Below are 13,102 nucleotides of genomic sequence, written 5' to 3' on the forward strand. Positions count from 1 at the left end.
TAATTCTAGCAAGAACAAATGTACAACCAACTAAAAGTTATAAGCCAACAGACTTAAAGAAAAAGCCAGATTTTATGGGATTCACATAGATTTCTTTCACGTATTAATGACAGGAGGGGCAGACCAGACCAAGATTCATGGTCACCTGAAAAGCACCTGAGAAGCTAAATCCTTCAGTCTCCTAAACCATGTGAAGTAGTAGCAACGTACTTTCATTGCCATTTTGTTTCATTTCATTTGTACGTGCTATAAATTACTGCTCTCAGACAATGATCTAGAAGTCTAAACCAAATTAATTTAATAAAGAACTGGATTAGACCCAGCATCAGCAATTCTGCTTCCAAGCAAATCAAGATGTTCCCAGTTCTAGTATGCTAACTTGTGACAACACAAGTAAAATTTGCTAACGTGCAAACTGAAGATAAAGTGAGAAAAGTCTTAAAAGCAGTCCTCTGGGTTTGCCTCGCAGTTCTTGTATACAGAGCTAAATTCTTTAAGTGTCAACAAGGAGAAAAACATAAAACCAGAAGCTTTTCCTTTTAATATTCTAGTTACAGATATCTAATTTAAGCAGTCTTAAGCTTAAAATAAGGCAACAGACACTTATAGATCATAAAAAGACAAAACCAAATTAATCTGCATGCACTCAAATGATGACAGCAAAATACTAGTCTCCAACCTGAGGCGGCTGGGGTATGGTGAGGCGATATTCTCCTTGTTTGTCTCGATTGAACACAACCTTCCAAAGGATCATATCAAGGAGGACATTCTGTGAGACATTGCAGTGAGCAGGAAGAATTAAAGAAACTAATGATCATTTGTTGTTAGTGTGCACATTACAAATAAAACCTGAAATAGTGTGTTAGGCATAATTAATTCAGTGCCAGGCAAAATGAAGAGTTCACATTACTTGTCACTACTTAAGTGATAAACAGTTTCATTCTTAAAGTGCTCACATGAGATTTAAGAATACGAACATGTACTTTAAATCAATAGCAACAATGACCAAAACTGCATCCATTGATACAGGTAAAAACCATAAATACACATTCTTAACGTGTTTCAATACTCTAAAAAAAAACCTATGAAGTACTGCAGACATGAGTGCTTAAAGCAGTTTCCCCTCAAAACATCTTTAACATTATAGTGTACTTCATGCTGGAGCCATGCTTTGTTCGCGGTTTGTTTTAAACCAGTGACATTCCCAGAAAAGCTTCAGTGGGGTGGCAAAGCTGAGCTACCAGCAGGAAGTCTGAAGGAATTCTGTAGGAGCTGTTCCAGATTTTGGAGAAAAGGGCAGAAGTTGAACAGTATGTTCAGTACATCTGGTTATTCTCATACAGCTGTGTGGGTGGACTTGAGAGCCTTGAACAAATCCGGCAACACAGGTGTGAACCCATATCTTCCATGGCCTTGAGCCTACAACTCTGATCTTTGGACAGATTCCATTTCTAACATCTGACTAACCTCTGCCATTGAGAAAGGGGAGCTGATTAGCCAGACTTTTATAGTAGATTTTATAATGCTTATGATTTTATAATATGCCAGAATTTTATAGTGCTTTTATAAAGCATTTGCCAACAAATCTTCAGCTTGTTAGATGTTCATTTTTGAAGCCAGTCTGGCTTAAGTATGTCTATACCAGGCATCAGGGGTAAGGAGTAACATCTGCTAGGATCTGCCTTTGTTGTGCAATAATTTCTGTCGTCTAGTAGAAAGAATATGCATGCTTTGTGAACCCAGTCTGGCACCCAGATGGAAGGAGCAAAAGCTTTACACAGCATTTCAGAAAACATGTTTGGGACAACCACAGTCAGACACCATGCCTGTTGCAGAAACAATGAAGAAACTACGTATGATCGTAGTGTGACACAAAAGTGTCAAACTGGCAAGAGTGACAAAAGAAGATAGTTTAAATCCCTCGTGTAGCTCATCATTATGAGACACTTAAAGAGGCAATTACTGAGGGATTAGTCTCAGCAGAACAAACTCTAGGTAATACACATACAGAGTACTTTTTTAAAAGAAATAAGGAGATGCCACCAGCAGTTTTTCCTAGATACTCTATTCTGATCTGTGGTACCCAGTAACTCTGTAGTAAAAAGTGTAGTGAGCAGAAAATCCAGCCAGGCACACAAAGACAGAAAGGCAATGAGCTCTACTTGAAATGACAGAATGAAATAGCCTGCGATTCCTACACAACACACGGGACCCAATGAGTTGGCACCACATGAAAAAGCTTCAGGGAGCCTACAGTAATACTGCTGGAGTTGGACAAATACAGTTCAAAAGGTGGGACAAAAGCAGGTTGAAGTTATGGGAGATGAAGCGTGTGTTGTAAAACAAGGCTTGGGATTTGAGGATCACTAGACAATGGTTCCGTTGGACACCTGCTGTACAGTAAGACAACTTATCTCTCTGTCTGAACAAAGCATTCAACTAACAAAGTGGAAGAAATAGGTTTTAAGTCAAAGCAGAACATCCCAAACAATTAATGTCAAGAAAACTAAATTCTATAGGTACTTCTATTCCACTACTAAAGTATGGGCAAAAAGATAAATAGGAAAGTCTGTTTAAAAGGAATGTGACAAATCATCCTACCAGTTTTGGTAATGACACTTGAGTGACTAAAATGTTGAAAGATGCTAACTCAAAACTGCATAAAAAAAAGTGGGGTGGGGTTTGAAATACTGGGTGAAAACAAATGCTCTACAGTAATTATATTGCTTAGGTTATGCTTAGTAGAAACTCAGAAGTTTACAGATCTATGTGGCAACTGGCAAGGTCCAGGAGTGGAACCTTATGAACATTTAAACCAGAGGAGAACCATTTGTCCTGGAGAGGCACATGCTGATACATGGATTGACATACTGTACAGACTTTCTACTGGAGCCCTTACACTTCCAGAACAGAAACATCACCAGATTGTATGCAAGTTAGAAAGATCACCTGCAGAACAAAGTAATTTTTCAGCAGAAGGTAGATTTATTTCTCTCAGGAACATTTATCACTGGACTGAAAATTGTAACCACCACCTATTTACACTCCACGTATCAACACAAAGCTTGATTCCAAGGAATAATCTTAGTGCTTCAAAAAAGCTGATTTCCCAGAGATGGTAAAAAAAACCACCAAAACCGACTAGAAAAAGTAAACAGGAAAAAATATTTCTATCTAGGAGGTTTGTTTCAAATTCATCAGAAGACAAAAAAGCCATGATTATGCAGCTTCAGAATAACTATTTTGTTTCAGTAGCAAAGGCAGCAATATACACAAAATTTAACTTTTAACAAACAAAAAAGGATGCAAAAAAAGAAAACTATTAAAAAGTTTAGTAGTAAAAAAAAAAGGACAGAAAGGGCATAAAGGAAAACATCACAAGCAAGGTTAGCATAAATATAGGACAATGTAAAAAAGGCACAGGATCTTTAAGAGAGGATAAACTTGTTAACAGCAAGACAAAGGCCAAAAAATTAGAATCTACTGCCATGTTTTCGAAAAGACAAGTTATGGCCTATCATGTGAAAACACTGAAAAACATGTTACAATAGGCAGCAACATAATAGCTTATATTGCAAATTCTGTTTGGAACAACATTTTGAACAAAGCCTTGATAATTTTGATTAAAGTATCAAAAAAAACCCCTTTGGTTGAATTTATTTTTACTAAGTCATGAATAATAAAAGGGAAAAAACTAGTCAACTGGGAAGAGTACTAATGCTGTAGTAATCTTCAAAGGCCAAAATGGTATGATCCAAGCAAACATTATGCTGGTTACCTTGATAGCAATCCCTCGTATAGTAATGGAAATACTGACTAGAAGCTGCAGAAAATGTTATACAGTAAAAACAGATAATTGTAGTGTGCAAGCGCTAGATAATGTTGAAAGGCTTTTTCATCTTGCAGTAAAAAAAAAAGTGACTAATGGCTGCAACCAAAACCCAAATGTATTCAGGTTGGAAATAAGGCATCGGTTTAACAAGAACTAACCACAGGAATAAATGACTGACTTTGAATACAGACTCATTCTGGAAGATCTATCTGTCAAACTTCGATTCTTGGAAACAATGTAGGGGTACCTGGAGGAAAGGTAGGGCACGTTTCTGCCCACATTAACTCTGGAATTACAGCAGAAGAGGTCAATATCCAGAGTGACTGACTTTGGACAAGCTCAGGGCTGGAAAAAAAAGATCTGCATGAACATCTCTACTTCTAGACTTGGATCGGATTAGATGAACAAGTTATGTAGACCTGCATTATTCTGAACAGTAAGCTATGCATATGATCCACCTGAATGAAGACGGGCTCCCCTAAGGATTTTATATAGTTCTTTACTATGTTATGTTATTCTGAACTGAATTAACACAGCAAATAAATATGGAGAATATTGCCCTATGAAATAGTTGAAATAATTTACACGTCTTCCAACTTCCCCCCTCTTTTTTTAATTAAAGAAAAAGAGTTTTAAAATTATGCTTTTAACACAGAAAACCTTGACACCTTAAATCTAGGACATTTTTAGGAATACAAACTTAACAAGAAAACAGTGGCCACTTACACTGGCGTGCTGTGAAGGGAGACCTTCTAAACAAAAGACAAACATGTACCCTGAAAAAAAAAACCACTTAACAGACAAGCATTTTTTCCATTTGAATTTCTTACCTCCGTCAGCACGGATACAATTGCATTGAGAATAACAATGATGAGAATTCTTAGACGCCACTCATATGGCACACACACGAGCTGTGAGAAAAAGTTGCCAGAGGTTAGCAACACATATGAAGGAAACACACTTTCAAAACAGGCTCAGAGTTATAAATTCTCCCTCCCCCCACAAGATGCAAAGTTAAAGCTCTAAAGGGGTCAAGCTTGCCCAGAAGGCAGCCAATCAGTTATCGTAGGAAGTAGAGACACCTGCATATCTGCTGAATCTTACCTCAAGAAATGTGTCAATAGATTCAACAGGATGCAACATGATGAAAAATATGAAGACATAAAGAACTATCACAGATATAACGAACAGAACTGTAAAAGAAGAAAAAATATTTTAATTGGACCATCTTACAATCAGAGTTTTAGACAGTTCTTCCATGTATCATGGGTTCATTACTCCCTGGAAATAACCTCTTTTTTCCCTCTAAAGACCTTCCAGGCAGATTTTTGGTATTACAAGTTGTCCTGACAGCCATAAAGAGACAGAACACCAGACTCAATTTCTCACTGACTCATTTGTGGAGCTGAAATGTATATACACATATACTTCTACAAACAAAGCAACTATTAACACAAATTTCTCCACACAGTTTAATACTTCCCTATTTCTACCTCTGATCATCAGAGGGTAATTGTATTATGTTCTCCTGGCAACACTATTACTGCCTGAGTGGCACAACAGAATTGTAAGTGAACCACAGATAAACGAGTGCACAGTCACTTGGAGTTTTACTTAGAACTGTATATAGCAAGAAAGGACTTACAATTTTTGTAGCATGGTTGTCTAAAGGGCTTTCCTTTAGAAAAGACAATTGCCACTATGAGGTACTGAAAGCTGGATATAAAAAACAAAGTTGTGTTTTCATAATTTTTAATGTAATGTTCATCATGAAGAGTCTCATTCTCATGGGGTGCAGAGCTGTTGTTTGTGGCATCCAATACATTACATGCACTACAACACAAAAAAACCACTGAGTTAAGGAGAAGATGCAAACAAGGTCTACTTATTAACTAAAGTAATGACAGAACAAACTGCTACAGTGGTAAAAGCTTATCCTTGAAAACCTATTACAGGTAGTAATAAATAACTCAAAACTGCAATTTTTGTGAATTTTATGCTTCCAGTTCTTTTATGCTTCCAGCTTGTAAGTTCACTACATGAACTGTTTAGAAACTATCGCTGTAGATAAACTTCGAAGACAGGCAAGAAAATATTGCCATCTAAAAAAAGATTAAAACACCTCTTCATTTTCAGACATATGAATTTGATTCACTGGATCTCTAACAGGAAAACAAAACTTCATAACATAGATCAGTTAAAATAGGTCTGAACCATTAATTTCAAATTTCAAGCTCCACTGTCCCGAAGTTGAGGAGTCTTCAGACCCTGCGCAGCCTGGCTCTGCCCCAGTTTTGCATTTCAGTCATTAAGTAACTCCTATGTATTAGTATGCTTTTCACAAAAACTTCAACAGATTAACAAGCTGCCATACAGAAGCTTTATTTACAAAGTCCCCAAAGGGGGTCAATAAAGAAGAAAGCAATTATTGCCTATAGCTTTCCAATCATTGCTATATCCTGCATGGAGCCACTGAAACACTTACTCAGATTCCGTTGTCCAAGGCTCATACCAGGACTGCTGTTTGACCCAAAAAAACCCAAAGGTTTGGAAAGCAAGGCAGATGATGATCTGAGACAAAACGGAACACAGAAGTGGACCTGAGATAAGACCTGATGGAGGCCTTCGCGCAACAAGCTCCTTCCAAGCAGGGTTCAGACTCACTGCAAAGAGAAAGAAAAACAAATTAGACATTACATAATTATGGTTTTCAAGAGTTACTCTGTTCACATTCTGTGGGATTAGAATGGCTTGCTCATGACATCACTGTAAAAATTAGGCCAGAACTGCAAGTGTGAAACCACCTTGAAAAGATTATACCACACTAGAATAATGCCACAGTGCCTTCTACAGGCTGGTTACCCCCAGCAGCACAGGATAGCAGGGGACAATAATAGAAGCCATGAAACTTAAGGAATTAGTAATGTCTGGCCAAATTCCCGTCGTCTGGCACAAGGACTTACAGCTTGTCCCCTCAGTTTCGGTCTGCCATTGCTTCAAAGAAGCAGTCTCTCAAACTTGAAAATGGAATTCTACTGTTAGCCAGTAAACTGAGTTCTAGGTTCACATGTGGAATCAAATACTTCACTAGATAAAAGTTTTCAAGTATAACATTTTGTGGACAGAAGTGCAACTAAAAATACAAGAAATCAAAACATTTGAGAAAGATTGTATTGGAACAACTCCTGTTTTGATTCCAAAAACAGTTTCCTCATGTCAGTAGAGATATATGACTTCCTGTAATGTGAAGAACTACTTTTTCTAAGATCATGCCCACAACCTGCTTTTTGTATGAGGACATTTCACAAACTTCAGATGAATAACTTGGTACACAGTGGTTTGGTTTTTTTAATGCATATACTGTAGTAGTCGTAACATCTTAACCGTATGTCACAGTGCCTACTCCAAACAGCGTGTAATTAGATATTAAAGAAAATTTGACCAAGCAAAACCTGCTTCATAGAAGCCAGCAGCAGTAATTCAGCACAATACTTACTAGTGAAGACAACCACCAAAATGATTGCCAAATCAATGAAGAGAAACTGGAAATCTCCCAAATTGCTCAGGATCTAGACAGAAATCACAACTGAAACATTGGTAATTTCTTCACACCAAAAAACATCTTACAGTGACAGTCCTACGACATTAATTCTTTACATTTCACTAATAAACAAGACAGTCTCTTATCAAACTGGCTTCCTTTATCTGCAGGAGTCTTGAGTACTCTACAATTCACAGATCAATTTCTGAAGTATGAAGGTATGAAATAATTACAGTTTCAACATGCATAAGCTATTTGTAATTGAAATTTGTTTGTAATCAAACTTATATTACTGAATCTTACAAACCAATGAAATAATAGCTTAGGCCCACAGTTCTATAAACACCATAACCTTACTATGTAGTCACACAGTTGTCAAAATTTCCACCTCAAAGGTCCTTTAATACTTTGCATGTTTAACTTACTCAGAATACAAGTTAAAATACAGGATTTCTAACTCATGCCATACTGTGAATCTAATCACATTAACAGGAAATACTCCACTTGGCTTTTTTCCCCACTCCTAACTCAATACTTGCAAGCTGCTCTCTTTCAAGCCTTACACAAAAGGAATGCACTCCCCTTTAAATAAAGTTAGGCTATTTTAAAATGCTGACAGTTTTTAAATAATTGAAAATTGTATTTTTGTTCAATTTATGTTTATTTGGACTTCCCACTGTAGAGACTTTCTATTCACAGGCATTAGTTCTTGCCTTTTTTAAATAGATATTACCATGTTTTTCATACAGTTAATAAATTTAAAAAAGGCAAAAAATAGTAACACTACTTTTAGTCCAATGATAGTTTTTAGAATGCAGGTGTTGTGTACTCAAAGAGACTTGCAACAATTTATATTAAATATCTACCAATTTTCAAATCTCTGAATTACATTGGCACTGCTTAAGCACTTACAGAATACTTACAGAATATAGCAGAGTAACACTGATGTACTGGATAATGCTGTATAATGCCATGAACTTAAATACACAGAAGGAAGTTATTAAAGCAGCACGGCCTTCCCTGTCAAAACAAATGCAATCACGTAACTAGAAAGCTTTCTGTGCAAGCAGTTAAATTCTGCCTAGCAAAACATTAGCTGCAATTAAACACATCACCAAACTCTTTGAGGGACATTAGACTGAAGACAAACCAAGAAAAGGCAGTCAGAATGGTACACTTTCAAGTACAAAGTTGTGAGCATGCCTTCTGAACCGAGCCACCACCTTACTTCTGTGTTCTTTGGACTTCACACAGTTTTCCAACAGAGGTTTTAAAATGAAGGTCTGCTTGCAAAAGCATCTATGAAGCACTAGTTTACTACACAGATTGAATGAACATGCAGTCAGCCACAGAGCTGCTGACTTCAGAAATGTTTCTGGTTACACATTACTTCATTAGTTCCACACAGACTTAAGTAGATTCTTTTCTGACTGACCTTTATCCAAAATTATTACCTAACTTCCAATTCTAGAATCAAAAATTGGTAAAACCCTATTTAGAAAATTTATTTTCTACTTTGTATGGTGCTGAGCAGTCTTTTACTGCTTGCAATTACACACAGCCTTTATGGAAACTAGCAGTCACTAAGATATCAAATTAAATACTAATGTGTAGAAGCTCGCTCACGCTCTAAAAATTAACTTTATGCGGACAAAAGGTTTTTTAAAAAAATACCAAACCATGCTATGGCAAGCTTATGCTCAGAATACCTTCAGTAAAGAAACAGAACTACCAAAAATGTATGGCTTGTTCTTTAATTCAAACTGGCCTCCTACAGCTTCAAACATATACTAATAGAGGGTATGCAAAACAAGTTACCCGGACATATTTAAGCTCAAACTAAGCGGCATTACCTGATCAGCTTTGGCACGCAGGAAATACTAGGTGTCCTGGAAGTGAATGGTGATGCCACAGAAGCCTCAAGTTCAGACAAAGATATACCACCATGTGCCCTCTTTAGCGCCTGCCAGTTAATATTGAAATAGAGAACATTTTAAACTTGCTTTCAGTTGTAAAATTTAACTGAGCAGTTCTGTATGGAAAATAAAAATATACTTACGCCACAGTCATTTGCTCCATCTCCACACATGCCCACATAGTAACTATAAAAACCAAACAGATGTCAGCATTCTGGACTATTCCCTAATCATAGTCCATTTAGCTTATTACATTAAATACTTCTATGTTATTTGACTTATTCGGGGTTTGCATAATAATGAGTGATTTTTAATGCTGAAAGCAATTACTGTTGCCATTATACATGTAAGGAAGTAGACAGAAAAGTAGTATGACTTAGCCAGGTCAATCAAACCAATAATGATTATCAGCCCTCTATCATTCCAAGGTGGTCTAAAGCATTTTTGCTCTAGGCAAAGAGACTTTCATAGTATTTTGTATAGCTGCAAGGCCTGACACCAACAGACAGTATTATACCGACCATATGTGAACAGAAGTCATCCTGTTAATAGTTATTTTATAAACAGAAGACATTTGATGGATTTGTTTATTAAGCCAAGCAACCACATTTATAACATGTTAGTCAGTTTAGTTATTGATAATTTATAACTTCATGAAAAGTCTGAAACTTTCACAACTAGCCACCAGATGGTACTACTCTCACTCCTGCTCAGCTAATAGGTCGATTTACCAACTCAAGGAAGTTATATTAGCCCAGCCTTTTTCATTTGGCAAAACAGCTAGCAGCATACATAATTTTTTCCTCCTAACACACCAAACACTCTGTCAACCCTCCCGCTTTCTATGGTTAAGCAAATACTTACTCTACATTTTGTAAAGCTTCCACCAACTGAGTTTTCTGATCAGGCGCCATGCGAGCAAACACAGTGCCGTGTAACACAAGCTGGAAGACAGAACATTTCTTAATGGTCACAGGGCAAAGTCTGTTCCCCATCAAAAGTGCCCATACTCAAGTAAAATGCTCACCTTGGGTACCAGGTCCTGAAAATGCTCCAAAATCACTGCAAATGACTTTCCATTCATTGCAAAATGGTATTTGGTCATCTGGAGATCCTCAAGGCTTTCATGGACCAATTTAACTGGAATATCCTATCAAAAGGAGTTAATATTCTAGCTGTAGCGCATTTACACAGATACCTTGTAATTTCAAGCTAATACTCAGAGGGGTATTCTTAGAGATCCCACACTAGAGGAGGTTTCTAAGAATGCTACTTGAAAGAAAACTTCATACAATGAAAACACTTATTTAGTAAAAAGAAAATGTGGTTTAATGTTTCAACTGCAAGCAGCTAGAGCAGTCTTAACAGAATGAAACGTGGGAAAAAAAAAAACCAACCTGTCTCCTGCACAACTAATGTCAAATGTCATTATCACGGTTGGAAAACTAGCTCCCCCAGCTGTTTTACTACTCTGGTATTTTAAGATCTGAAAGTTAACTAGTACATCAATTTTGATTTGACACTTAACAGCAGATTTGTTATTTAACAGAGTAAGATAAAAAGAAAGAAACTCAACAGTGAAACTAACTGCTTACACTCTAAGGGCATAATAATGCTCATAGTACCTCTGAGTTTATGGCTGGTGATGAACTAGTGCATTTTGCTAAGGTATCTGCATAATGCCAGTTGATCCTGGCAGCCTGCCCATCCTTTGGAGGTAGTGCTTCAGCAATAATGACCTTATCCTGAGGTAGAATCATTCCACAGTCTCTGGCCACAGAGATAGCAGTTAACATGTTATCCCCTGTTAAACAATTGCATTTAAAAAGGTTTCAGTTAGAAAAGAATCAATACCATATACTGATATTCCACATAAGAAAAAGCTAACAAAGCCAGTTTTAAACTAGGAAGAGGACTGCCCAATATACTAGTGACAACCTTAGGACAAACCAAGCCTACAGACAAAATTCCAGAAGCCTAGCCCGTTAAACTCCTCCCCTGCACTAACATCACTAGAAACTTTGTATGCTTCTTTCAGCCATAAAGATCTCTTATTGACCAAATTTTAGTATACATTGAAAAACAAGCAGAAAACACACACCCATTTAAAATACCACTTTTTAAACACAGTCAAAGAACATATGCTAGCAATACAACTCATGTTCACATCAAAACATTATTCCAACATTGCAATACCTACGATTTAAAAAGCAAACACACATATTGCATGGAAAACACTGAGCACAGACACCTGTCCCGCTTATGGGGACAGAAGTCATTCTTACAAAAAAACACCCAATACAAAGTGACTTATCATAATATAATTCAAAATGGTAGGGACCCTTAGGACGTCATCTAGTCCAACCTCCCGCTCAAAGCAGGGTCAGTCATAAGACTAGAACAGGACTTTCACCTAGTCTGATTTGGAAGACCTCTAAGGTTTTTCATCCTTCAATTCAGTAGAAAGTAACTTGTGCATGAAGCTAGGAAGAAGAAGCTACGAAGTAGAATTAATCCCTATACTGGTTTATGATCTCTGACTTAGCAAAGCAACTGTCATCCAAAAAGAAACAGACTGGTGTCTGAATAGTCTCACAATAGTTTCTAAACTTCCCTCTTGCTATAAATACAGTGTAATCCCAGCCTATTGACACTAAAATTTGACTTCATACACTATAATTAAAATAAGACCAAAAAAGAGATGGATTTTTGTCTTTTGAGTATGAATGTTTACATGCTAACCTGTAACCATGACGGTGCGAATGTTGGCTTTATGCAAATCTTCAAGTACAGCAGGGGTTTCTTGCTTCAGCTTGTTTTGCATGATAATTAACCCCATAAAATCCATGTTGCTTTCAATAGCATCTCTATAGAAAAGGAGGCAAGGAAGAGAACATTAGAAGAATTACAATTATTAGGTGTAGCTTAAAGAGCCTGGTTTTCTGTTTATCAAAGTAAAGGGAAATGTTTATTTATAACCATGAAAAGTGAAGTATTTACTTCATAAAGTGACCTGAGAGATATCATTATTCACAATCATTTATACTTATTCCCCTTGTTTTATAGTTGAAAAAGAGTATTGAGAAAACAGTGTTTCCTCTCAAGCACAATTTTTAGTTTCTTTCACAAGAACTCTTTCTAAAAGAGATTACATCCTCAAAAAGGTTACTGCTAGAAAAAATGCTCTGAAGCTAACTGCATTCACAGCCAAATTTTAAGATTTGTTTACAATGCATATCTCTAATTTCCAAATTAGCTGAACCTTAACATACAAGCTACCAAATTATGTTACCAAGGCTAGTAAGATTAATAGACATTAGCTAATTAAGTAGAGCAACCAATTAACTTTGGTTTACATGAAAGTCAGTGTATTTACAGGTCTTGGGTATTTTACTGCTACATAGATTTTCACACCCCAAATTGGAAAAGCCATTTCTCTGCTTTGTACTGCTTTGCAAAAAGTTCATCTTGGACACAGAGCTGATACAAAAGAACAGAGTCAAAGCTGGCATTTTCATAGTGATGCTACACTTTCAAACACTATGGAAAAGACAGCATTATCCACAAAACTAGGACCAGCTGAAAAATAATTAACAGGAAATACTACTCTTTGAAGGAAGAAATGTTTATACCTTCCAAGCCTTTCTGACACACTTTGCAATGAGAAAATGGACATGCTGCCTATAGCAGATGAACAAACTCAATCAAACATGCACAGGAGGGTTTCTACTACATGCTATTATCTTTAATAAACACAGATGACATAAGTATGTTCAAGTAACAGAAATCAAATGAGGTTTTCTGCCACGTTAA

The 13,102-nt window shown here is 36.7% G+C and overlaps 1 protein-coding gene across 3 annotated transcripts in view; it reads right to left on the reverse strand.

Annotated features, from left to right (window-relative positions):
* The window catches only part of ATP13A3 (ATPase 13A3), a 61,128-nt gene that overhangs the window by 5,313 nt on the left and 42,713 nt on the right, over positions 1–13,102 (reverse strand). For 2 of the 3 annotated variants that reach the window (XM_075031657.1, XM_075031656.1), the window contains exons 21-33: positions 12,032–12,156; positions 10,915–11,093; positions 10,317–10,439; positions 10,154–10,233; positions 9,433–9,475; positions 9,227–9,336; positions 8,297–8,393; positions 7,329–7,401; positions 6,318–6,495; positions 5,478–5,665; positions 4,937–5,025; positions 4,663–4,743; positions 680–769 (exon numbers count right to left, since the gene is read on the reverse strand). In XM_075031657.1, coding sequence (XP_074887758.1) covers positions 680–769; positions 4,663–4,743; positions 4,937–5,025; positions 5,478–5,665; positions 6,318–6,495; positions 7,329–7,401; positions 8,297–8,393; positions 9,227–9,336; positions 9,433–9,475; positions 10,154–10,233; positions 10,317–10,439; positions 10,915–11,093; positions 12,032–12,156 — 1,456 coding nt within the window. The remainder of the gene's footprint in view (positions 1–679; positions 770–4,662; positions 4,744–4,936; positions 5,026–5,477; positions 5,666–6,317; positions 6,496–7,328; positions 7,402–8,296; positions 8,394–9,226; positions 9,337–9,432; positions 9,476–10,153; positions 10,234–10,316; positions 10,440–10,914; positions 11,094–12,031; positions 12,157–13,102) is intronic. The other variant, XM_075031658.1, reaches the window with a different exon arrangement.

This window comes from Buteo buteo, chromosome 7 (assembly GCF_964188355.1).
Source record: "Buteo buteo chromosome 7, bButBut1.hap1.1, whole genome shotgun sequence".
NCBI classification, from domain to species: Eukaryota; Metazoa; Chordata; class Aves; order Accipitriformes; family Accipitridae; genus Buteo; species Buteo buteo.